Source organism: Ovis canadensis, chromosome 14, assembly GCF_042477335.2.
Source record: "Ovis canadensis isolate MfBH-ARS-UI-01 breed Bighorn chromosome 14, ARS-UI_OviCan_v2, whole genome shotgun sequence".
NCBI lineage: Eukaryota > Metazoa > Chordata > Mammalia > Artiodactyla > Bovidae > Ovis > Ovis canadensis.
This window is the reverse complement of record NC_091258.1, coordinates 27,876,993-27,900,371: the sequence shown is the minus strand read 5'-3', so window position 1 is coordinate 27,900,371 and position 23,379 is coordinate 27,876,993. Positions and strand designations below refer to the sequence as shown.

Here is a 23,379-nt window from a genome sequence, read left to right as displayed (position 1 = left end):
GAAGGTGACGAAAAGCGGGTTACCACACGGCTGAGAAGACAGACGGTGGCGGGGTCTGAGCCCAGACGCTGGAGCCCCTGGCAGCACGTGCACACACAGAGCCCGGCGGCCCCACTCCCTCACCTGGTTTGGTGTACCGGGGCCACGTGCTCTTCGGGGTGGTCAGCCATGTACACTTGGGGTACATGCGCTGTCTCTGCCGCGGCCTGGGGAGAATGGACAGGGCATGGCTTTACTTCGGCGGGTAAAGACAGTGTATAAACTGCTTGGACAACAGCCGTTTGGCTGCCAGACAGGACTGCACACTGTGATCCGAGCAACCAAACCACACATGTAGAGGTAAGAAAAACAAGAAACTCAGGCTGGTGAAACAGCAGGAAAAGTCAAAAAAGCAGCAACAGGTGGAACCTAACGTGAAGATGACAAGGCAAGAGGGAGCCTGCAACGACTTGCAGATGCGCTGGCCTCCCTGAACGATGGCCCGCTGAGCAGGGTCCACCAACAAGCCCCAGAGGGATGGGGCATCAGTGCCCGAATACCAGCACACTTCTGGAGAAGAAAGCCAGCCACACAAGCACGAGCACGAGCGGGCCGTGGCCCGGCTCCCTGCCCCAGCCCTCCCCCAACCTCTTACAGGGGTGTTCTCTGCTGCAGGCACCAGCCTCTCCCCCCAGCCATAGTCACACCAAAGGCTTTCTCCTCTATGACTGAACTGAGCAGCAGTGGCCTAGTGGACTCGTCTACATTTCTCTGGATAATTCTTTGATTATTTGAATTATTTCATCAAGGAAAAAAAATGAGTAAGAATCTGCATTGGGTGAGGAATGGGATGAAAAAGTATGTCCCTTCTTCCAACAGAGAAGTAAAAAACTGGGACTTCCTGGTGGTCCAGTAGTTCAGGACCTGCCTTCCCCTTCAGACGCAGGGGATGCGCCTGATCCCTGGTCAGGGAACTAAGATCCCACATGTCGCAGGACAACCAGGCCTGCATGTCACAGCTGCTGAGCTTCCCCGCTCTGGAGCCCATGGGCCACAACAAAAGATCCAGCATTTCACAACGAAGATCCTACATGTCACAACTAAGACCCAATGTGGCCAAATAAATTTTTTAAAATCCCACTTACTCCAAAAAAAAAAAAGTAAAAACCTACAGAAGAAAACACAACTCTTTAAGGAAACAGTGGTCAAAACCTGGAGGAAACTGAAATGTGGGATGGTTCTGGGTGACTGGTAAGGTGTACAAAGGAGAATTAACCAGATGCTCAGAACTGTCCCATCTAGGAATACTAGGGAGGGTCCAACCCTGCACGGGGCTGCCAGGCAAGAGAGGCTGCCCTGGGAGGTGGTGCGCCAAGGGGCGGGGCAGACACCAGCAGCAGAGAAGGTGAGGTGCACAGGGCACCTGGAGGTCCCGAGGTGGCCAGAGACGTGTGGGGCCAGGGGCCCAGGTACACAGGACTCGTGTTCAACAGAGTAAATGGGACAAAAAGTACAATTTAACACTGAAAACACACATGCAGAGCTATTAAATACTAGTATACTAACAACTGTAATTTGCACAGAAATACGATCAGGCAAACATGTAAAGATGTGGAACAGAAGACCAGGCAAGAAAGCAGGGTGGAAGGTCGAGCCCAGGGGAGCCCAGGGGAAAAAGGCATTTTGCGCTAAAAACGTTCTTCCTTAATATTCCAAAAAAGAAGACAAAGCCAGAAACCCCTGTGTCCTGAATAACTGAACATCAAAAACGAAAGCAAACTATAAAGTAAATACAATGAGAAACTCAATGGCTCAGATTCTGTGCTTCCACCGCAGGGGTCATAGGTTCGATCCCTGGCTGGGGAACCAAGATCCCTCATGGTAAGCAACAAGGCCAAGAAAAACCAACCAACAAAACTTAACACATGACTATTTTTCATCTTGTTATCACAACAGTCTTTAAAGCCTCCCACCCCTGCCATGGATCCGAGCAGGAAGCCACACCTAGACTGGGGGCAGGGGTTCAACTCTCAAGAGGGCAATGGGTGGCACCCCCATGTCAAGTGCCAGCAGAGGCTGCAGTCAAACACACCCCAGCACCCGTGCCCTGGTATACAGTGCCCAGGGCTCAGCCATGCAAACCAGGAACGTGAAAGACAGCAGGACCCGCAGGCCCAGGATGTACAGCAGCCAGCCAGCCTGGAGCTGCTGGAGTAAGTGGCTGATTTTTACAGAAGCACTGAGTCCTACAACCAGAAACACATGCACTTGAAAAGATAAAGCCTAGGGTGCTCAGGGCTGGTGCACTGGGATGACCCAGAGGGATGGGATGGGGAGGGAGGTGGGAGGGGGGTTCAGGATAGGGAACGCACGTACACCCATGGCTGATTTATGTCAATATATGGCAAAAACCACTACAATACTGTAAAGTAATTAGCCTCCAATTAAAATAAATAAATTAGAAAAAAAAAGGAAAAAAAAGAAAGAAAAGATACAGCCTGGGCTGAGGGAAAACTCCCTCACTTGGGGCTGGGCCTGCAAGGGAGTGCCCGGCAGAACAGCCCCTCCCACAGGAGCCTGGGATCATAGTGCTCTGTTCCCATGGCCTTGAACACACTTTACAAAGATCAGACTTCTGTCAGAACCCAAACTCCAGGTCAGAGTTGCTCTCGACTGCAAGGCAAAATGCATCTGGCTGAGATTTCAAGGCTTTGTAAAACTAGGACCCTGGTGGGCAGCGGCGGTGAGGGACGGAGCCCGGTTCCCATCGGCAAGGCCGCATGACTTCTCCCCAGCTCCCCTCAGGCCCTGGGACTCTGCTTGTCACTGTGGCTCTAAAGCCCCTCCCCACCCCCTTCAGCGAGAACACAGCAGTGGCCTTACCTCTGCTCCCCGAGAACGGCTCTGGCACCAAAATATCTTTTCAGCTCTGTGTCTGGATTCAAGTGTCTAGAGGATTGAAAATTTTAGAGAAAAAAAACGAAGATGAGTGCTCTGACAACAATCTTGGGAATGTTAGAAAGTCACATGAGAACCCAACAGGGAAAATCGCTCTCCTGCCGGCTGATGTTCTCTGCAACCATACAGCACGTGGCCACGCTGGCCACCACTCGCTGGGCATGAGACTGAGGGGTCTTCCCTGCCTTAGGAAGGAAGGAGGCCACAGTCGGTGGTAGGGACAGGAGCAGAGGAGGTCATATACTTGGAATATTCCCAGGCACACAGAGCTAGAGAAAGGTCCTGCCGGGTGAGCACCGCCCATGCCCACTGCTCCCTCGGCGAGGCCGCACCTGTGCTCCACATATAGGACGTGCTTCTTGGCGCTCAGGGGGGGCGGGCCCGGGCGGCTGGCACCGCTGGCATCCTCAATCCTCTCCAGGATGCGGTCAATGTCCTCCAGGCCATTCTGCTGAGAGTCCCAAATGACACACACACCACAAAGAGCATCAGTGGCAAAATCTACTTTCACTAAAAGCAAGTATTATATCGTGTCTCCTTCCTCAAAGACAGTCCGATCCGAACACCATGTACTGCAGGTACAGTGAGGAAAAAGGAGAGGTGTGTCGTAAGATGGGCACTCAGAACCACGGACCAGGAAGGGACTCAGTGCCTGCACTGTTTCAGATGTTTGCCAGAAAATGGACAGCACAGACGGCTCCAAGACTCTGGGCCCTAAGTGAACAAGTTCGCTAGTTTCCCCCAACCTCTGAATAGTCAACAAAATATCCAGTAACACTGGCCTGTTTTCAACACCACCTCAAGAAACAGAAAAGAACAGAGAGGAAATCTGCCAGCTATACATACCGAGGTTTCTCCTGCGTTTTTCTTATTTTTCTGTTTTCTTTTCTTCTTGCGGAGTTTGCTACAGGCATTGGACTAACAAAAGAAGCACATTTCACTCAATAGAGAGAGGACATCTTAAACCCAAGAACTAGCTGGAGGCGGGGAGTCAGCTGAGGGGAACACAGCAGCAGGCCTGTTGTCCAGTCGCCTGCCTTCTGAATCCCCTAGGAACATACCCACTTCTCTCCAGCAGCTGAGCCTCCCCCAGTCTCCCTGACTCTGGTCTCACCCCACCTTTCTTAGGTGTCCCTGACAACTCATGGGCTCTGGACCATACACCCGCCTGCCCTCTGCTGTTGTGCCTCACCGAGTCAGCCACTCCCCACCGTGGTCAGCAGGCCCCTCCAACTTGCAGGGGCCCTGCCTCAAGATCTCTCGTGCCTTCACCTGGCCACCTCCTTCCATCAGTGTGAAGGTCCTCAAGGAAGCCCCCTAACACCCCTAGACCAGTCAGGTGCCCAGCTACACCAGAGGTCACTGGAGGGCACAGATGGGCCTGCAGTAAGCACTTACCAGGTGAACGATGAGGGGCCTCCTATGGGGACCCCTTCTCATCCAACCCTAACCTAGCCTATGTGTTTCTTCAAGGAGCATCCACCCAGTCCCAAACAACACACCCAGAAAGTGGGAGGTAGGCCCTGTGCCAGGGAGACATGCCTAGGGGCCCCTACTTGTGGTCTTTCCCCGGCCACAACTAGTCTCAAGGAGTCCATGCAAGTCTGATCATGGCTCCCAAGGCAATCCAGGCAGCCGGGCAAGTCACAGAGCACACCAGCAGGATGGAGGGTGGGCCGCACCTGCTCTGAGGGAACCGCTGTGTCTGCCGTGTCGCCACCTCTGGTGGACTCTGAGTGCCCGCTCTGGGCCCTCCTCTTGTTCCCTGACACCACAGCGTCCACAAGCAGACAGTCTGTCCTCTCCCCGTTCACCCCGGGTGCCTCGTCAAGGTCCTCGATGTTTATCTGGAAACAGATGGGGAAGCAAGGGTGTTAGGGCTGCATCCTAGTCACCAATTACAAAGGTGAAATCTGAGACACACGTTGTCTTGGGGTGGCGGGTGCATGTTAGGTCACTGAGGTGGCAAAGGGGAGGACCATGAACATCACCGGTCTAGGGTCCCCAGGGAACGCCATGGGCGCCATGAGGCCACGTCATCTGTGCTCAGCAGTGACAAGTGCTCCTCCTCCGAGCACCACTCCAGAGCGATGGTTTGCAAACATACTCGCTCAGCTAATGCCTCACTGCTCCCTTTTCCCGCCTGGACTCCAGCTAGCCGGTCTACACTGGGAGACAGGACCAGCGCTGGGGAGGTGGGTGACACGCATGAGTTAAGGATGGGACCTCAGCGGGTGGTGAACAGGGATAAGCCACACGTAGGTATGTACGCAAACCTCAGGGACCCAATGCTGGATGGATGGTAGGTCCCGGAAGACGCACACCCTCGTGCTCAAGAGGGGTGGGGACAAGTCATGGGACAAGTTCTGGCCCTCTGGCCAGTAAATGAACCAGCAAGCCAGAGGCAACGCAGCACCAACCACCAGGCTCCATGAGCCAGATCTGAGGGGCCCACGCTGCTTTGCTGAGGTCCAAAAGTAGAGAAAAAACCACATTCAATTCAGAACATCCAAAAAACATAAAGCTCAAAAAATAAAATCCACTCTAACCCCAGAGTCCTAGGATGATTTCAAAACAAAACTGGACAACGTCCTCAGCGACCGTGCACTGCCTGCTCCTGCAGGCCCGGGCTCCCACGGAAGGTCTCAGGGAGGGACATACACCTGTATGGGTGCCCTGGTTTCCTGTCTTCAGCAGTAGAGGTTCCCACAGGGCAGGGACAAAGCGTGAGGCTGTGTGATGGCTGCCTGTCCCTCAAATTCACAGCTCTTCTGTAACGACTGGAAACGGGGAGCAGCAGGGGTGGGGGGCTGCTCCCCACACCCGTGCCACAAAGGGAGGAAGTACAGGAAGGGTCTTGTGATGCTTCTTCTCTGTGGCGGGGGTCCTGGAGGAACGGCCCGCACACTTTGTCTAGGATTCTGCACCTCCGGGAATTAGGCACTAGTTCTCTTTTAAGTCCTGCTCACTTCCTTCAAACAAACTCTCATATTTGAACCCCGTTTGGAAGCTGAGAAAGTTTTGAGAAATTTCAATTAATAACAAGCTCCATCCCAAGGTCAACTTCTCTGGAAAGAAAACCTCTGACTGTGCACGTAAGACGCAAGGGCTCTGCACGTCAGCAGCTTCACTGCTACCCACACTGGCCGGTGCCACCCGGCACCTCTGTCCAGCACCCTGACGTGTCTGACTCCCATCCAGAAGCCTCCAGGTCGGTCATCAGCTTCAGGGTCCCAAATGGATGCCAACTTCCAGAGGCTCTTGTCCACTGCCAGTGTGCACTCTGGGATCCACAGTACAACAGGGCACAAAGCACACTAATAGTGAGCATGTGGGAGGGGCTGGATGTCTGTTGGGGGTAGGAAGCTTTTTATTAAAACTCCTGAAATGAATGTACAGGACAAGTTTTGGAGGAGGTGTGTGACCCAAACTCTGGTCGAGAGACAAGGCCCTTCCGTGACCCCAGAAACACAGGCCACGGCTCAGGCGGCCGAGTCCTAGGCTTCTCACCACTGTGACTTTGCCTGTCCCAGCACACTGCACCCACAGGCCAGTGTCTTCTGTGTCTAGTCCCACAGTGTATGGCTTCTGAGCCATATGGTCATCTCATTCTTTTTCTAAAAAAACTTATTTGCTTTTGGCTGCGCCGGCTCTTCATTGCTGCATGTGGGCCTTCTCTACTTATGGTGCTTGAGCTTCTCATTGCTGGGGCTTGTCTTGTCGCGGAGGATGGGCTCCACAGCGAGTGAGCTTCTGCAGTTGCGGTGCCGGGGCTTACACGGCCCTCGGCATGTGGCATCTTCCTAGACCAGGAAGTGAACCCATGCCCTCGTGCTCAATGCACAAAGAACTTCATGACAACACTCACAGAAAGGGAAATAAAAGAATATCAAATCCCCATTAGGTAAATAAAGAGTAAGAAGAGGCAAACAGCCAATTACTTTTGAGAGAAATTTTTAACACTAAAAAATATTGTGTACTTCCTAATATTTACCATATCCATCACTCCTCACTCCGCCACATACACCCACATTACTAGCTAGTATCATTTACTCTCAAAATGAAGTTTCCTTTAACATTTCTTTTAGTGTAGGCATTACGGCAATCATTTTTCTCAGCTTTTGTGTTTATGAAAATATCTTTATTTCACAATCCTTTGTGATAAACATTTCACTGGACGTAGAATGCACTTTAAGGATGCTGACCCACCCTAAGCCAGAGTGGGTCAGTAATTGCTTTCCTATAGACAACCTGTCTCTTACCTCCAGAGTCTTTTATGACTTCTCTTCACCATGGGTTCTCAGCAATTATGATTTAAACTGTTGCTAAATCCTATCCCACTTGGAGTCTGTTGGACATTTGGGATCAATGGGGTTTTCTTCTGTGTCAAATTTGAGATTTTTTATACCACAATTTCATTGATGGCTTTTTCTGCAGAACCCCTCCCATTCTGCTCCTCCAATTACAGACATTAAACAACCTGATACTGCTCTACAAAGTACTAATTTTTCCCAAAACGTTCCCCCTTTCTGGATCATTGGATGGTTTTTTTTTTTCGCCCTTACTTCAAGATCAGTGATCTTTTCTTCTCAATTACCTAATCTGCTACTCAGACCATTGAGTTAGTTTTTCATTCCAGATGGTAAATATTTTCCCATCTGGAACTTGCTCTTTTGTAGTCTCTACTTCTATAAGGAGATTCTCTATTTTTTCCCTCATTATGACCGTGATCTCCTTTAAATCTCTGAGCGTCTGTACCTTTCCTAGGCTTGTGTATATTCTACCATCTGTCATCAGCATGTCTGTTTCTACTGAATGCTTTTCCTCCTGATTACAAATCACATCTTCCTGCTTCTTCATGTGCTTGGAATTTGTTCGTGGGCACGGACTGTCATGATGTGACACTGCCGAGTGACTGGATTTTGTAGTTTTCCTTAACAGAGTGTCAATATTTATTTAGGCAGGCAGTAAGTTTACTTGCAGACTAGCACAATTCCTCCGAACTTTATCTTTAGGCTATCTTAGGATGGGTATAGGGCATTCTTCACTGGAGGGTGACTGTGCCCTACTCCTACGGCAAGGCCTTTCGGAAGCCTCCACTCGTCACCAGCTTTCTCTATGAGGCCTCTCTGCTTTGGTCGGTCAGAGCTGAATGTCTTCCCAAGCCCATGAGCTCAAGCGGCGGTCAATCTCTGGTGTTGTCCCTCCTTCACTGGCTGTTCTATGCCCAAACAGCCAGGTATCGAGCCCAAGACGCCAAGCAGGCTTCTAGAACTTCCTCTTATCAGCTCCCTCTTCCTTAACTCAAGCCACCTCTGCAGACCCCAAATCTAGTCTACCCCTCACCCCCTGACTCACCAAGAGCACCGTGATCTGCTGGGACAGCCTCCCTGTGCTAATCTCTGGAGTGTCTCCAAGCAGAGAGCTGGCACAGGGGACTTGGGGACCTGAGACCTGCAACGTTTGTTGTCTAATGTCTGAACACGATTAGTTCAGTATTCTACTGATCTTACAGTTGTTTAGGGCAAGAGGGCTACTTCAGTACCAGTTATTCTGCCAGGGCTCAAGTAGAAATCTTACTTTTGTTTCTATTAATGCACTGCTTGGTTTATTGAGAGATTATTTTTGGCTCTACAAACATAAGCCTTTTGGGGAATTCCTAGCGGTCCAGTGGTTAGGGTTTGGTGCTTTCACTGCAGGGGCCTGGGTTTGCTCACTGGTCAGGGAACTAAGATCCTGCAGGTTGAAAAAAACAAAAAGCCTTTCATTTTAGTTTGTTTTCCCATTTAAAGAGAGAAAACATTAAATCTCTGCAATACTGACAGAGTACTCCTATGGTGTGTAGTCAAGGACAATGCCTCATCTACTGTCTACTGTAGGTAGACACTGGCATCAATGAGGCCATCTCTGCTAAGGTTTTCTCACAGACTTGAGGATAAAACAATTTATGTGACATGACGTTAACACGAAGAATCTTAGAAAACTATGGTAATCCTCATCCAAATGTGCCCTTGACCAGTGAAAACAGCTATAGAGGTTCTAACGCCACCTGATATTAAACGCATTTGTGAATATGAAGCCAGGTGTTTTGCTCCTGAACTGGACATCAAAGATGAAGATGACACATATTGGCAAGTTGATGGTCACTGAACAACATCAAGTTCTTACTCCACTCAAACAATAGCAACCTGAACAATGACGCTTATTTTGAAAGAAGTTTGTTTTTATTTAACTACATAATTTTAGATTTCCTTTATAAGTGAGGTTTCTTTCAGAGACTGGTTACTGCACTGTACATGAAAACAGAGAGACAGACTCATGCAATTCTCTGGAACAAAATGGGTCTTCTTGCTAAAACTTTTCAGTGATATAGAGTAAAACTTGATAGTTTTCAAGTTTCTGTAATTTTAATTAGGTTGTCAAAGTGGTCCCTGACCCCAAAACACTAGGAAGTTCTATTTCACAACACTATTTAACAGTTGTACAGTATGTTATGCTGCAAAATTCAAACTATACCCTCAAAACAGGCATGTTTATCATATAAATTATAGTTCAATAAAATGGATTTTCAAAACCCACTCGGAATGAGGTAGGACAGATGATTTCTAATCTAAGGCCAAGGAAACTCACCCAAGAGCCAGAAAAGAGGACAGCCCCAGTCACAGACACCCTAGAGATCTTCTCACTCCCACGGATGGTAAGGGAACCAGTTAAGTACTATTACACCCTTTCTCGGTTGTTAACATCATTTAATACCAACATCTGCTTAGTGCTGTGTGCCTGGCATGGAGTTCACTGACCCCTTGTGACAACCCCATGAGGCAGGAAGCAGTGGAGCTGACACATAGGTTCACATATGTTACGAATGCCAGCCGAGTTCTCACGGGTAAGGACAGGTGGAGCCAGGATGCAAATCTGGGTCTTTCTGACTGCAAAGCTAGGTGTAAGCTCTCACAGGCTGGCCTCAGAGAACCTCCCTGCACACCCACGGGGGCAGATGCCACTTGGGGGGTGGGGACACACTCGGGAACAATGAAATCTCCATTCTCACAAGGCAGAGGGAGGCAAGCAGCACAAGATAAAAAGAACATGGAGGTAACTTGGCTGGTTTCCTCTGTGATAAACCTCCATGGGAAAAGGACAAAGACCAGAAGAATGGAGACAGGAGTGGGAGGGGAGTGTAATTTTAAATTGGGAAGGATGAGCAAGACTCAGAAGGTAACATCTGAGGGAAGCCTGAGAAGTGAGCGACGGGGGAACACGGCACGTCCCAGGCAGAGGGGATGGCGGGAGACCTGTGTTTCCGGCCCGTGGCTCCAGAATATGAGCAACATGACCCAGGCCCTCGGGGGCTGTAAGGAAGCAGGGCTGACAGCAGACGTGGACCTGACGGGATCCCTGTGGCTACTGCGTCCAGACAGCGGCAGAGGACAAGAGGATGAGCGGGAGTGGTCAGAATGATTCAGGCGGAGGCGATGGCCACCCCACCGGCGCTGTGCCTGGAGCCGTCCAGGCCTTACCAGGCTCTGCACGTGGTGTGTGAGAGAGAAGGGTCATGGGTGCTTCCAGGCTACTGGCCTTAGTGACAGGACAGTGAAGCTCCCTCAACAGTCAGGGAGGGCTGGAGGAGGCAGAAGGCAGCTGAAGCTTGGACACACCAAGTCTGAGATGTCTGCAGAACATCTAAAGGGGACGATGGGAGGTGAGGTGTGAATCCAGAGACCACGATGGAGGTCTGTGCCGGCCACATCAGTGTCCTACCGGAAAGCACAAGGAAACACACACAGCACACCAGACAGGTGCAGCCACTGGTCCCCTGACCTGAGTTCATGGGGCTCCACATAAGCATGCTTTCCCTCTGTTCACACAGAGAAGAACCTGCCTTTTCTCCCATTTACCCCACATATCCTGGCCTACCATCCATCTACTTTTCATTCTTCTTCAGAAGGGACACTAACTATGCCTCAGAGACAAATACCAGGTTATGGTTAAGAGTACAACTGTAAGTCATCAAGCCTGGATTTACATAGTGGGTGTCACTTACCACCTCATTTGTACAATGGGGACAACATGACCTGCGCAGACAGTATGGCACACAACATCACAACAGTGCCTGGGATGTGTGAATGTTCTCCAAATAACTTATTATTGTTTGACTTAAAAAAAAAAAAAAAAGACTAAACCTGGAGGATGTCAGAATAAGGAGAAATTACCCTGACAGAAGGTCCGTGAAAATGGCCAACTCCAGCACAAACCCATTTCAGACTGTGAACAAGTGGGATGGAAAGAAGCCCTGATGGTTTGGGGACAAGTCAAAAAGTAACTGCAAAATTTAGGGATAAATGATGTGATGAGAGCCTTGGGGTAAAACCACCAGACCTGGCTGTGTGTGGGGAGGCAGGGAAGCTTGGTGGGGGAACATGGCGGTTACTTGTAACACTCTGTTTTTGCATATGTTGGAAATCTTCCATAATAAAAAGTTACAAAGAAAGAAATGACAAGAAACAAGGGTGCGGGGAGGCTCAGAAGAGGTGGACAGAGTATCCAGAGATTTTGAAGACAGACTTCATGCCACCCCCAGCACTCCAGCAGAAACTGGAGTGAGGCCTTCTCACCTTAGAGAGACAGGACAACCATTAAACCAAACTTCCTGTGTGGGACGGGCGGCCTACACTCCCCATTGTCTTAGGATGGGTCCTAACGTGCCACCTTCCTGGGAAGCTGGGAGCCAGACCAAGAGAGAGGTGTTTTCTCCTAGATCTTCAGACCTACTGCTACTCCTCCAATCGCTGGGCAGTCGTGTGGAGCCCCAGGTGTGTGCTGGGCACAGGAAGCAGAATGCTACCTGCTACACAGGGGAGTCGGTGGAGCCAGAACCAGCACGTGCAAAATTACAGACCCAGTTGGGTCTTCCCTGGCAGTCCAGTGGCTAGGATTCTAAGCTCTCAGTGCCAAGTGCCCAGGTTCACTCCTGGTCAGGGAACTAAGATATCACTAGCCACGCAGACAAAAGAAAAAAAATAAAACTACAGTCTGAAGCCAGAGCTTTGGAGAACCCAGGGTGGGGGCGTTATTCCTCGGTGCCTGGCCCCTGCTGTGGGAGACGAAACGACGAGCAAGGGAGAGGCATAGAGTCCTGGGTTGTGAGGACATTTGCGAAGGCCCTGCGACGGCACCGCGGGGGAGATACTTAACCCTGAAATCAGTGTTGGAGCCCCGAGTCTATAGGAGTGAAGCCCCGCCCACCAAACCGCGGTCCCGCCCCCATGACAGACCCTACCCACCCCGCGGCAGCCTGGACCCTACTTACCCCGCCCCTGAACGCTATGGCCCCTCCCCTCCCCGCGGCACAAAACCAACGTAGCTCCGCCCCTGGCCTCAGGTCACCGCCCACTTCTTTCGCCCCGCCCCCCCACTGCAGCCCAGACCCTCATCGCCCCGCCCCGTGACGTCGCGGACCCGCCTCGCACACCGCCCCCACCTGCTGCCCCCACCCCAGGTAGCCCCACGTCTCACCAGCTCGAACCGGTTGTTGACTCGGACTCCCTCCTTCCCTGCGCCCCGGGGGCGCCGGCCACCTGGACCCCGCTTTGGGCATTCTTCTTCCACATCATCGTCATCATGAAGGACAAACTGCAGGGCGCCAGGCCCGAGGGGCTCCTGGCCGCGCTGTTCCCCCCTCAGCCTCCGGAGGGCCCGGCGCGACATAGGACCCAACAGCCGCTGACGTCTGGAGACAGGCAGAAGGAAGAGCAGAAAAGAGAGCAGCCGGCGCGCCTGCGCATTTAAGGCGCGGTGGCGCGAGGCTGGCGTGTCGCGTCTGCGCGCTGCTGCCTTGCGGAACTTCCTCTCTGTTGTCGATAGTATTAGAAAAGGCTCTGACACTTCCGGGCGAGTTCTCGCGCGACTTGGGAGCCTCCACGGGCCGGAGTCTCCGGGTCTTCTGGGCGGGGTGGGGCTCCGAGCCTCCAGCCCCGAGTGCTGGTCGGCTGGGTGGGCCGGGGGCGGGGCCGGGCAACACCTCGGGTAGGCGGGGCCATCCTGTGCCGGCCGCCTGTGAGGCTGGTTCTGTCCTTAAAAGTAGGCGCCTCCAAGCTGAGGAGCTTCCCAAAGCTGCGGACTGGACATGCTGAAGATGAAGGTCCTCTGGACCCCGGACAGGCTGAAACCGACCCTTAGGGTCCACCCTAGGAATTTGGCCTTGTAATTAGTGAGTCCCCGGTGATTCCTCCACATATTTGGATGGGGGAATCCGTGGTCTAACGTGGAGGCTCGCCACTCTGGCCGTGCGTCATAACCTCCCGGGGCGGGTGTGGGGGGAGCGGTTTACAGTGAAGGTCGACGACTCATCCCTAGAAATACAGACGTGAGATCTTCGGGGGACTAGAACGTGCAGGCAGATTTGAGAACCCCTGCCCTGCAGAGCTCCAAACGCGAGGGAAAGATAATCTTGATCTGCGTGGAAATGGGCCCTCCCTCCCTGACGGAGGAGAGCAAAGGGCCACGGTCAGTCGGACGACTCCGACTGCGGCACCAGGCCGATCCCTGAACTGCGTTCTTACATCACCCTAGAAGGTCGATATCCATCCGTTTATAGGTAAGGGAACTGGCCCACGTAGAACGTAGGTCTTTCTTCCTTCTTGCCTGCGGTTGCAGAGCTCAGATGAGGAAGGCTGCTGGCGAGGACCCAGAGGGAGGCAGTTCTGTGTGCCAGTGCTCGCACCGCTGGTCCGATAGCCATGCTAGTCCCTGGGACTCCTTCACTGTGGCTGGCACGTGGCTGCTGCCTCAACCCCCACCCGGGCCCCAATGCAGCCACTAAGAGTTAAGTTCACACACACAGGACCTCCAGGCCACCCTCCTCAGGAAGATTCTGACTGTGCAGGGCCAGGCTCGTCCCAGATGTGACTAGCTTATGCAGGTTTGTCACCTCACCTGTGGATGGAAACGCGGGGGTGTCACCTAAAGCTGCTTCCTGCTCTGCTGTCCCTAAGTCGACTGCCCGGGAACTGTGAGGGGTGCCCTCCCTGAACAGGCAACTCTGGGCCTGGGTCTCTCCCAGTATTCCCAAAGGCCTGGCCTGAGCTGGCAGCTTGGCTGTGAACAGTTCTAGAGCGAGCACCTTCGTGTCAGGAGGGTGACATTAGGTGAGCAGAGGTGGGGCGGGTTTGCTGGGTGGACACCAGAGTTTGCTTCCCCTGGGTTCAGCAGGAGGCGAACCCGCAGCACCCAGGCTGCAGGAACACTGGGAACCCTAGACCCTCCCTCCTGACCTCACCTTGGAGACATGTGGGCCCTCCTGGCTTAGTCCAGCTGTCCCAGGGTGGCTTTCATTTCACAGTATCCCTGTGAGGATTAGAACCCAAGTCTCTCCTTATTGGGAGCCTGGACCTGCATGTGTCCCCTGCCTGCTTCCTCACCTGCAGGATTATCTGCCCTTGGGGATGTTATCACCCTTGGAGGTGTTTTCTCCTTGCTTGCTGTGTGACTGGGCACAATTCCTTACCCTCTCTGTGCCAGTTTTCTCCATTTAAAATGGGAATAATACTCCCTGCACAGGAAGTGCTTAGAACAAGTCTGGGAACTGGATGTTGTTCCTGGCTGCTCTCTCTGTGTCACTCAGTGTCCCTGGATCGCAGCTGGGGAAAGAAAGCACTTCACCCGAAGGCCCGTCTGCTGCACGTTCTGTCCCTGGGGCCTCCTCAGGCCTTAGAGCCTGGCATCCAGTGGGCCTGGCTGTGCATCTTGGTCGGTTCCCTCACCTCTTTGAGCCTCAGCTTCCTCATCTGTAAGATGGCGTGACCACAGAAGCCCACTGCAGAGCACCTGGGTGGCCGCTCACACATTCCCCCAGCTCTGCAGGCCCTAAGCAAGCCCTCTGCCTAGAGAACAGCAGCAGAGATCTGGGGGACGAGGCCGAAGGGTCTCCCTGGCTGGCAGGTGATAGAAAGCAGCTGAGCGGTTGTCACACATGCAGCCCTGCTGACTGTAAGACCAAGATGGCCAGGTCATGGAGTGACCCTGAGCACCCTTGTGTCATGACGGCCTCCGCCCCTCAGAGCCCAGCCTTTGCCCTCGGAGCACAGGCCCACTGCTGCAACTAGAGAGCTCAGTTCACACCCGACACCGGAGACTGTGAGACCACTTTTATTAGGCCAGGAGTAGCCATGGGCACAATCTACAGAGTGCCTTCCCATACCAGGACCTCCAGCATCACCAGGGCCCCCGGACCAGCACCACCCCGGCACCTCTGAGTGTGCTGCTTACACCCACCTGCCCCTCCTTGTCTCAGTGAGAAGACCTGCTCCCACCCCGCCCAAGGAATCCTGAGAGGAACAGTCTCCCCAGGGAGGGTCCTGGCGTGAGCTCTGGGGGCCAAGGGATGTGAATATAAATATATAGGCTGTGTGTATATATTACATAAACGTATGTATATATGTACATGCACATCGGGAGGACGGGGGTTCTTGTCCCAGGATGGAGACTTGTCCTGGTCCAGGCCTAGCCCAGCTCCTCCCTGGAGGCATGGCCATCTGGGGGCACCTTGAGAAGCATCTGCCAGGCAGCCCAGGGGCTACAGGTCATCACTTGAGGTCGAGTGTCCAGGTGTTCGGGACATACAGGGACTGGGTCTGGCGGGCACGACGCGGCGTGGTGTTGAGGGCATCCACACTCCTGCGGCTGGAGTGCACCACATCCGCTACGAAGCCGGTGCAGTCGCTGCAAACGTCCTTCATGACACAGCCGTGGGTGTACATGTGCGGGAACTCCTCCTCCACGTTCCGCCACTGCAGCCCTTGCAGCGATCTGGGGCAGGACAGGGCTGTCAGGGGGTTCTGCCCGAGCCTCTGCATCCCCCACACCCACGCCAGGCAGAGCAAAGTCCACCCCACAAAAGCCCTTCCTCAGGAAGAACTGGGACTCCGGGCTCTGACCACTCTGCCCTCCTTCCCCAGAAGAGAAACCCCCACCCAGCTCCCAGCCCATCAGGAACATCACCAAGGGCAGCACGCACTGGAAGGCGTCTCTTCTCTGTGTTGGCGTGGTTTTGGCAGTTGACATCCTCTGAGGACTCTCAAAGCCCAGTGTGTAGACGGGGATGTGAGAAAACTTCTTAGAAGGCATCTTCATCTGCAATACAGAGAGACACTCCAGGCACCTTGCTCCCCCGAAAAAGGCCACCTGCCCGGCCAGCAGAGGACCCTGCCTGAGGTCACTGGCTCCCACATGCTCACTGGACGCCCCTTCATGCCTGGCATTTGAAGGTATGGTTCCCTTGCCTTATAGAGCAAAGTGTGCCTTTTTAACATGCCAGGTGTAGCCCAGTGGCCTGAATGTAACCATCACTTAACATTGAGAATGGTCATAAAAGGCAAGGGTTTGAAAATCATGGTGGTAAAAACCTCTCACACAGAGGACTATCTCTGGGATAAAGGCGAGGTGAAGGAGAGACACCCAAATTGCACCTCAGGTGTACACAGACACTACAGGCTGCTGTATCTAAAGCAAGCCCTTCCAAAAACACTTGAGGATTGTGGTGTTGGAAGGAGACTTTAGAGAAGGGTTTCTTGGCACTGGCCTACTAAAACAGAATTTTTTTTAAAAAAAAAAGAACCATCCACAGGGTCTTTCCACTGCAGTCTTGGGCAGTGTAGGAGTGGGTTCTTCCTGGAAGGAGAAGATGAAAGAAATGACTAGGGAGGGGGGGGTCATCAGACTCGAGATAGCAGAGCCTCTGTCAACCCCCCACCTCATTCCCAGACAACCCAGCCAGGCTGCAGGACGCTCAGGACACGGGGCCTCGCTCTGACCCCAGGTGGTCCTCACCTTTATGCTACAGGAGTTGCAGACGGCTCTGGAGAGGAAAGAAGAGGGTTAGTAGGGTCAGCTCAAGGGGTCTAGCACGCAGGCCAGGCCAGACTGTTGCCGCCTTCTGCTTGCCCCCTGGCCACATCAGTGTTTTAGTCTCATTTTACTCCCAAATCTTGCTTTTCTTTTTACTTAGCTCCACACCCAAAATACTCCTTCCTTCCAGGCTCTTTCTGGGGACCATGGATCCGCAGTGGAGGGTGCCTGACTTCCCCCACATGAGCACTGCCACAGCCACAGGGCCGTCAGGTGACATGCCCAGCTTTAAGCAGTGAGTAATGTTTATTTCCCATCCATATGTGATTTCAAAAGTACATGCCTTTCTGTTGTAAAAATTCAAACACTAGAGAGAATTTTAGTCATGCGTTCTCTCCTGTATAGCCCATTCTGGAGATGCTCCCTACTAGCACACTTTCCAGGCTCCAGATCTAAGCATAAATGAATAAAAACATACATTTAAAATAACAGTAAAATACATGGCATGGGGTATCCTGTGTACTATCCTATCAAGATACACCAGGGTTCTTCTCCACATCAGTGCAAACTGTCCAAATTCATTTTTTAAAACAAGGGACCATATACTCTTAGAGGGATGTCCCATACTTAATCTGCCATCAACAAACCTCTGTATTCATTTGACTTGATTTCACTGTGGTCAGGGAACATACTCTGTATGATATGAATCCTTCCACATTTCTGAGACCTGTTTTATGACCCAGAATACAATCATGTTGGTTAATGTTCCATGTGTACTTGACAAGAATGTACATCCCATTGTAAGGACTAGTTTCTGTAAACATCATGTAGATTAAGTTGGTGATGGTGTCATTCAAATCTCCTATACCCTTAGTTTTTCATTTCTCTAATTATAACCATGGATTTAGCTATTTTTCCTTGCCGTTCTGTCAACGTTTTGTTCCATGTATCTTGAATCTCTTGATAGGTACAGAAAGTGTTCAGAATTATTTCCTTCCTTTATCACCATGAAATGAACTCCTTTAACTCTGGTAATATTCTTTGCTCCATAGTCTACTTTGTATGGTATTAACATACCAACTCAGGCTTTCTTTAGACTACTATTGGCATGAGGTATCTTTCTCCATCCTTCTTCCAATCAATTTGTGTCTTTTATTTAAACTACAGGTCATAGGAATTCCCTGGTGGCCCAGAGGTTAAGACTCCACACTTCCAATGCAGAGGGTGTGCATTTGATCCCTCGTAGGGGAACTAAAATCCCACAAGCTGCATGGCACAGCCAAAAAAATACACGACTTATAGACAGCAGATTGTCTTGCTTTCTTTAATCAATATGGGAAACTCTGTCTTTTAATTGGCCTGTTTAAGCCATTTATGTTTAATGTAATTGTTGATACAGTTGGGTTTAAGTCTGTCATCTTGAGATTTGTTTTTTCTGTCGTGTTTGTTCTTTTTTCCTTATTGAGTATTTTTTTTTATGATTCCATTTTATTGGGTTGGCCAAAAAGTTTATTTGGAAAAACCCAAATGAACTTTTCAGCCAATCCAGTATATTCTTTTTGACTTAAAGGCTAATTCAATGCTTGTGTTTGGGCTCACAGGATCATCTCTAACTTATCACAGTTTTCCTTCTAGTCATATTTTACCATCTAATGTACAGTATAAAAAACTTATAACAGCATATTTCTGATCCTCACCTTCAGTCTTAATGATATTGTTAGGATATTTTTACTTATACATCTGTTAGAAGCCCCCAAATACATTTTTTATTACTTTTTTGCATTCCTAATAAACTCTGTTTGGATGGCAGACTGAATTTCACCTTGCTGGGTGCTACATATTGGTTTACCATTTGTATTTTTCTCATCTGTTTATTTTTGGCTGTGCTGGGTCTTCACTGCCGCCTGGGCTTTTCTCCAGTGCAGAGAGTGGGGGCGCACTCTAGTTTCGGTGCACAGGCTTTTCGTTGCAGTCGCTTCTGCTCTTGTGGAGCCCAGGCTCGAGGGTACCTGGGCTTCAGGAGTTGCAGCTCCCAGGCTCTAGAGTCCAGGCTCAATAGCTGTGGCACATGGGCTTGGTCGTTGTGTGGCAAGTGGGATCCTCCCAGATCAGGGATCAAACCCATGTCTCCTGCGTTGGCAAGCAGATCCCTTACCAGTAAGTCATCAGGGAAGCACCGGTTTCCCTTTCAAGGAGGCATAGGAAGAGAATCTTTTATGTTAGGAGACTTACATCTTAGTAGCTACTGTTCCTAGTGCTCTTATTCCTTTGTGTACATTCACATCTCCATCTGGCATCATTTTAATTTTATGCAGCAGGCCTCGTTTATCATTTGTCCCAGTATGGGTCTGCTGGTGGCTTTCGTATTTCTCGAAGTGTCTTTACTTTTGCCTTTGTTTTTGACACAAATATTCTTGTACAGAATTCTAGATTGACCACTTTTTTCTTCTTTCAGTACTTTAAAGATGTTATTCCACTGACATCCTGCTTGTAGTGTTTCGAAGAGAAATCTGCAGTCATCTTTATCTTTCTCTATACACAGTATGTCTTTTATCTGCTGACTGAAGTTAGGAATTTCTGTCTGTCTTTAAAGGAATTTTTCTTTATCATTGGTTTTATCAGTGATCAATTTGATTGTTGAGTTTTGGTGTGATTTTATTCATGTTTCTTGTGCTTGGGGTTCACTGAGTTTCTTGTGGGTTTATACTTTTCATCAAATTTGGAAAACCTTTTTAGCCATTATTTATTCAAATACTTTTTCTGCCCCCACATCTTTAGGGACTTTCTTTATAGCTGTATTAGGCTTCTTAATGTTACCTCACAGCTTGCCAATGCCATTTTCATTTTAAATTCTTTTTTTCTGTGTGTTTTATTTCAGATAGTTTCTACTGCTGTGTCTTCAAGTTAACTAATCTTTTCTTCTGCACATTACTCTAAATGTCTAATCTGCTATATATCATCCAGTGTAATTTTTTTTATCTCATACATTTCAGGTTTAGACGTTTGTCACTTCTTTATATCTTCCATGTCTTTAACTTTTCAAGGTATAAAATGCAGTTCAAAATTTTTAATGTCCTTATCTGCTAATCCTATAATCTGAGTCAGTTCTCCATGATTTGATTGGTTTTTCTCACCATGGGTCATGTTTTCCTGCTTCTTGACATGCCTGATAATCTGCAACTGGATGACAGGCGTTTTATCTGGCTTGATGCTGGCTATTTTTTTACTCCTATTCTTGAGTTTTATGGGCTTCCCTGATAGCTCAGTTGGTAGAGAATCCACCTGCAATGCAGGAGACCCAAGTTCAATTCCTGGGTCGGGAAGATCTGCTGGAGAAGGGATAGGCTACCCACTCCAATATTCTTGGGCATCCCTTGTGGCTCAGCTGGTAAAGAATCTGCCTGCAATGCGGGGAGACGTGGGTTTGAACCCTGGATTGGGAAGATCCCCTGGAGAAGGGAAAGGCTACCCACTCCAGTATTATGGCCTAGAGAATTCCATGTATAGTACACAGGGTCACAAAGAGTTGGACACAACTGAGCGAATATACGTAGACACATAGACTTGAGTTTTGTTCTAGGAAGCAGCTAAGATCCTTGGGAATAGTTTGGTCTTTTCTGGTCTGACTTTGATTTGTTAGTTCTGGAGCAGCACTCAGTCTGCTGCTGCTGCTAAGTCGCTTCAGTCGTGTCCGACTCTGTGCGACCCCATAGACGGCAGCCCACCAGGCTCCCCCGTCCCTGGGATTCTCCAGGCAAGAACACTGGAGTGGGTTGCCATTTCCTTCTCCAGTGCATGAAAGTGAAAAGTGAAAGTGAAGTCGCTCAGTTGTGGGGGCGCTTATTTCTGGTAGTGAGGCAAGACCTTTCTGTGATTCACTCAGCAGCCCATGAGTCACAACTTGCCACCTTGGTTGGTGGGAACAGACACTATTCCTGGTACTGCTCCTTTAAATCTGTAGGACAGGGTCAGTAAACTTTTCCTTTAAAAGCTCAGATAGTCAACATTTTAGATGTGACTAAATGAATAATAAACAAGTGGGTGTGACTGTGTTGTAATAAACTTTATTTCTAAAATAGGCAGTGGGCCAGGTTTCCACACCCTCAGTAATTTCCTTTGTGTATGTGCTGATCAGAACTCTGAATATGCAAGGAGGACCTTGTGAAGGTCTGAGACCTGCTTCCTGGAGAATCCTCTCCCCTGTGGAGATCTGTACCGTGAACTCTAGCTGCCCGGGTACCCCTGTTCTCAGCTGAACAGGCCTAAGTCCAGAGCTGAGGCAGTCGTAGGACAGAGCTTACCCTGTCTGCTTTCTGGTACTTGCTTCATACCTGATTGGTTCTTGAGAACTAATGTTTCATGTTTTTGCATCTTTTTTTTTTTTTTTTGGCCGTTTCCTGTGGGAAATGCCTGTTCTGCTTCCTATTACCCAATCTTGGATGAAAGTGGGGGTCCCTCAGTTGTTAAATTGAAAATTTTGTTCCTTGGTTGCACTGGTCACCGTGCCTGATGGAACATGCCCCGAACCACAGGAAGCCCTACTGGACAGAAAGCGAGAGGCTTCCTACCTCCTTCCCCTGTGAATTCACAGCCAAGGTGCGTACAGAAGGCTCACCTCTTGCAAAAGAGACAGGAGGGTGGCCATGACAACAGCGGGAACTTGGCTCGGCAGCAGCAGCAAATCTGTGAGGAGAGCCTGGTTGGAGCCCAGTGTTGTCCCAAACTCGCCAGGCCCAGCCCTGCCCACACCTACCCCCACCCAGCTCCTCACCTTCCCCTTCTTCAGGCTGCTGAAGAGCTCCTTGTTCTGCAGGAACTTCTCCATCTCTGCCTTCACCAGCACACGGCGCACGTCCATCACCTCCTCCACCGTCAGAGCCAGGCTTTCCACGGGGTGGCTGAACTCCTAGGGCAGGAGGCCTGAGGCATTGGTCTCAGGCTCTCAGGGTATCTCCACAAGTTCCCCACTTCCCTGAGGACTTGGCATCTTCCCGGCCTCAGTCCAGGCAAGCTCCCCAAAACGCCCATGCCTTGAGGCTGTACTGCTCCTGGGACACTCCTACAGGCAGCTCTCTGACCTGGGCCCAACAACTTACTGGCAGCGAGCCCCTCGATGACCTCGTTGCTCACATAACCCTTCAGCACATCCCACCTTTGTTCATGATGCTACCCAGACCTGAACCATCTGCCTCCAACCTTGTCGCTCACCTGAAAACACCCCAGGACAATCAAAGTCACCCAGAGTCCCCAGGCCCACTGCCTCCCTCCTGGAACCCCCACCAGAGTGCCCTCCTGCCCCCCGCCTCACTCCTTCTGGAACCCCACCACCACCACGCCCCCTTCTGCCCCCAGCCTCCTGGAACCCCCGACCACCGTACTCCCTCCTCCTTCCCAGGGCTAACCATCCACTGCCACTCTTGGTCTGTTAGTCAGTTGGCTGCTCCTGTCCACCTCGTCATAACCGCCTGGCCCTTTGGGCTGTCATGGTGAGTATACCCTGTTCTGCCCCAGGAGAACAATCCTGTGTTCTTAGCACAGAATTTGACTTCTCAAAGGGTCACTTCCTCTTCTATGAAGTAGGGTATTTCAGCTCCACTAAGAAGATGCAGTGTCTGGCACCAGAATCAAAATGTTAGCTACGAAGACAAGGTGGCATGGGAGGCACCAGAGGATGTGGAAGTGGATGGTGTTTGTGGTCAGATTTTCTCCTATTTACACTTGTTGGTCAGCTGCTTCTGTCTGGCACTGGGTGAATCTGGGAACTTGCATTCTCTCCTCTCACCTGAAGCATCCAGGTCTCCGGGCTTCTGATTAGTGTTTCCTGTAGCCTGGTGGTGCTGTTTATATGTGAACAATTTCCCTCTAACCTTACAGATGTTACACTCACTGTACAGATTGCTAAGAGATCTCAAGTTGGGTGCTCAGTAGATTGGGTTGAGGCAAGGTCATCGCAGTTCAGGGGTTTGATAGCCAAGCCTCTTGGAAAGCTCTCGAGTCCTGAGCTGGAGAAAGACTCACGAGACTTGCTATTAAACACATGTCCCCTGATTGCTCGACATCCTTCCCTTCAAGAGGTGGTCCTGGGACTTCCCTGGTGGCCCAGAGGTTAAGAATCCACCTGCCAATGCAGGGAACAAGGCTTTGATCCTGGGTCCAGGAAGATCCCACATGCCACAGAGCCACTACGCCCATGTGCTGCAACTAATGAGCCACCCTCTGCAATTACTAGAGCTTGTGTTCTACAGCACAAGAAGCCACTGCAGTGAGAAGCCCTTACACCATAGCTAGAGAGTGGCCTCTGCTCGCTGCAACTAGAAAAAGCTGGCATGCAGCAACAGAGACCCAGTATAGCCAAAAATAAATAAAATAAAAAATAACATCTTTAATAAAGAATCCATCTTTAAAAAAAGGGGACAAGCCACAGGGCAACGAAGCCCTCATATCATGACCACTGGCCCACTACTGTGCTCTGGAGCCTGCCCCACGACTAGAGATGCCATGTGCCGCAAGGAAAGAGCTCCGCAGAACGCGAGGAGGATCCCGAGGGCAGCAACCAAGACCCCACACAGCCAAATAAATAAGATGTAGTTCCCTAAG

The 23,379-nt window shown here is 50.6% G+C and overlaps 2 protein-coding genes and 1 long non-coding RNA gene across 7 annotated transcripts in view; 1 reads left to right on the top strand and 2 right to left on the bottom strand.

Moving 5' to 3' along the window:
• Positions 1-13,669, bottom strand: part of TCF25 (TCF25 ribosome quality control complex subunit) — a 21,147-nt gene extending 7,478 nt beyond the window's left edge. Inside the window, exons 1-6 of one of the 2 annotated variants that reach the window (XM_069549706.1) lie at positions 12,454-13,669; positions 4,620-4,784; positions 3,784-3,855; positions 3,270-3,388; positions 2,863-2,928; positions 124-206 (exon numbers count right to left, since the gene is read on the bottom strand). In XM_069549706.1, the coding sequence (XP_069405807.1) occupies positions 124-206; positions 2,863-2,928; positions 3,270-3,388; positions 3,784-3,855; positions 4,620-4,784; positions 12,454-12,645 (697 nt within the window). In that variant the 5' untranslated portion in view covers positions 12,646-13,669. The remainder of the gene's footprint in view (positions 1-123; positions 207-2,862; positions 2,929-3,269; positions 3,389-3,783; positions 3,856-4,619; positions 4,785-12,453) is intronic. The other variant, XM_069549707.1, reaches the window with a different exon arrangement.
• On the top strand, positions 12,821-23,379 carry LOC138418414 (uncharacterized). Of its 2 annotated transcripts, none has more exons than XR_011248547.1 (4): positions 12,821-13,534; positions 15,894-16,202; positions 16,973-17,077; positions 23,193-23,379. It is a non-coding gene; the product is annotated as an uncharacterized lncRNA (long non-coding RNA). The 2 variants fall into 2 exon arrangements; XR_011248548.1 differs by lacking the exon at positions 23,193-23,379 and adding an exon at positions 17,950-18,616.
• SPIRE2 (spire type actin nucleation factor 2) overlaps positions 15,069-23,379 on the bottom strand; it is a 34,497-nt gene continuing 26,186 nt past the window's right edge. For 2 of the 3 annotated variants that reach the window (XM_069549705.1, XM_069549704.1), the window contains exons 11-15: positions 21,554-21,688; positions 21,398-21,465; positions 16,765-16,792; positions 15,953-16,068; positions 15,069-15,744 (exon numbers count right to left, since the gene is read on the bottom strand). In XM_069549705.1, the coding sequence (XP_069405806.1) occupies positions 15,522-15,744; positions 15,953-16,068; positions 16,765-16,792; positions 21,398-21,465; positions 21,554-21,688 (570 nt within the window). In that variant the 3' untranslated portion in view covers positions 15,069-15,521. The remainder of the gene's footprint in view (positions 15,745-15,952; positions 16,069-16,764; positions 16,793-21,397; positions 21,466-21,553; positions 21,689-23,379) is intronic. The other variant, XR_011248544.1, reaches the window with a different exon arrangement.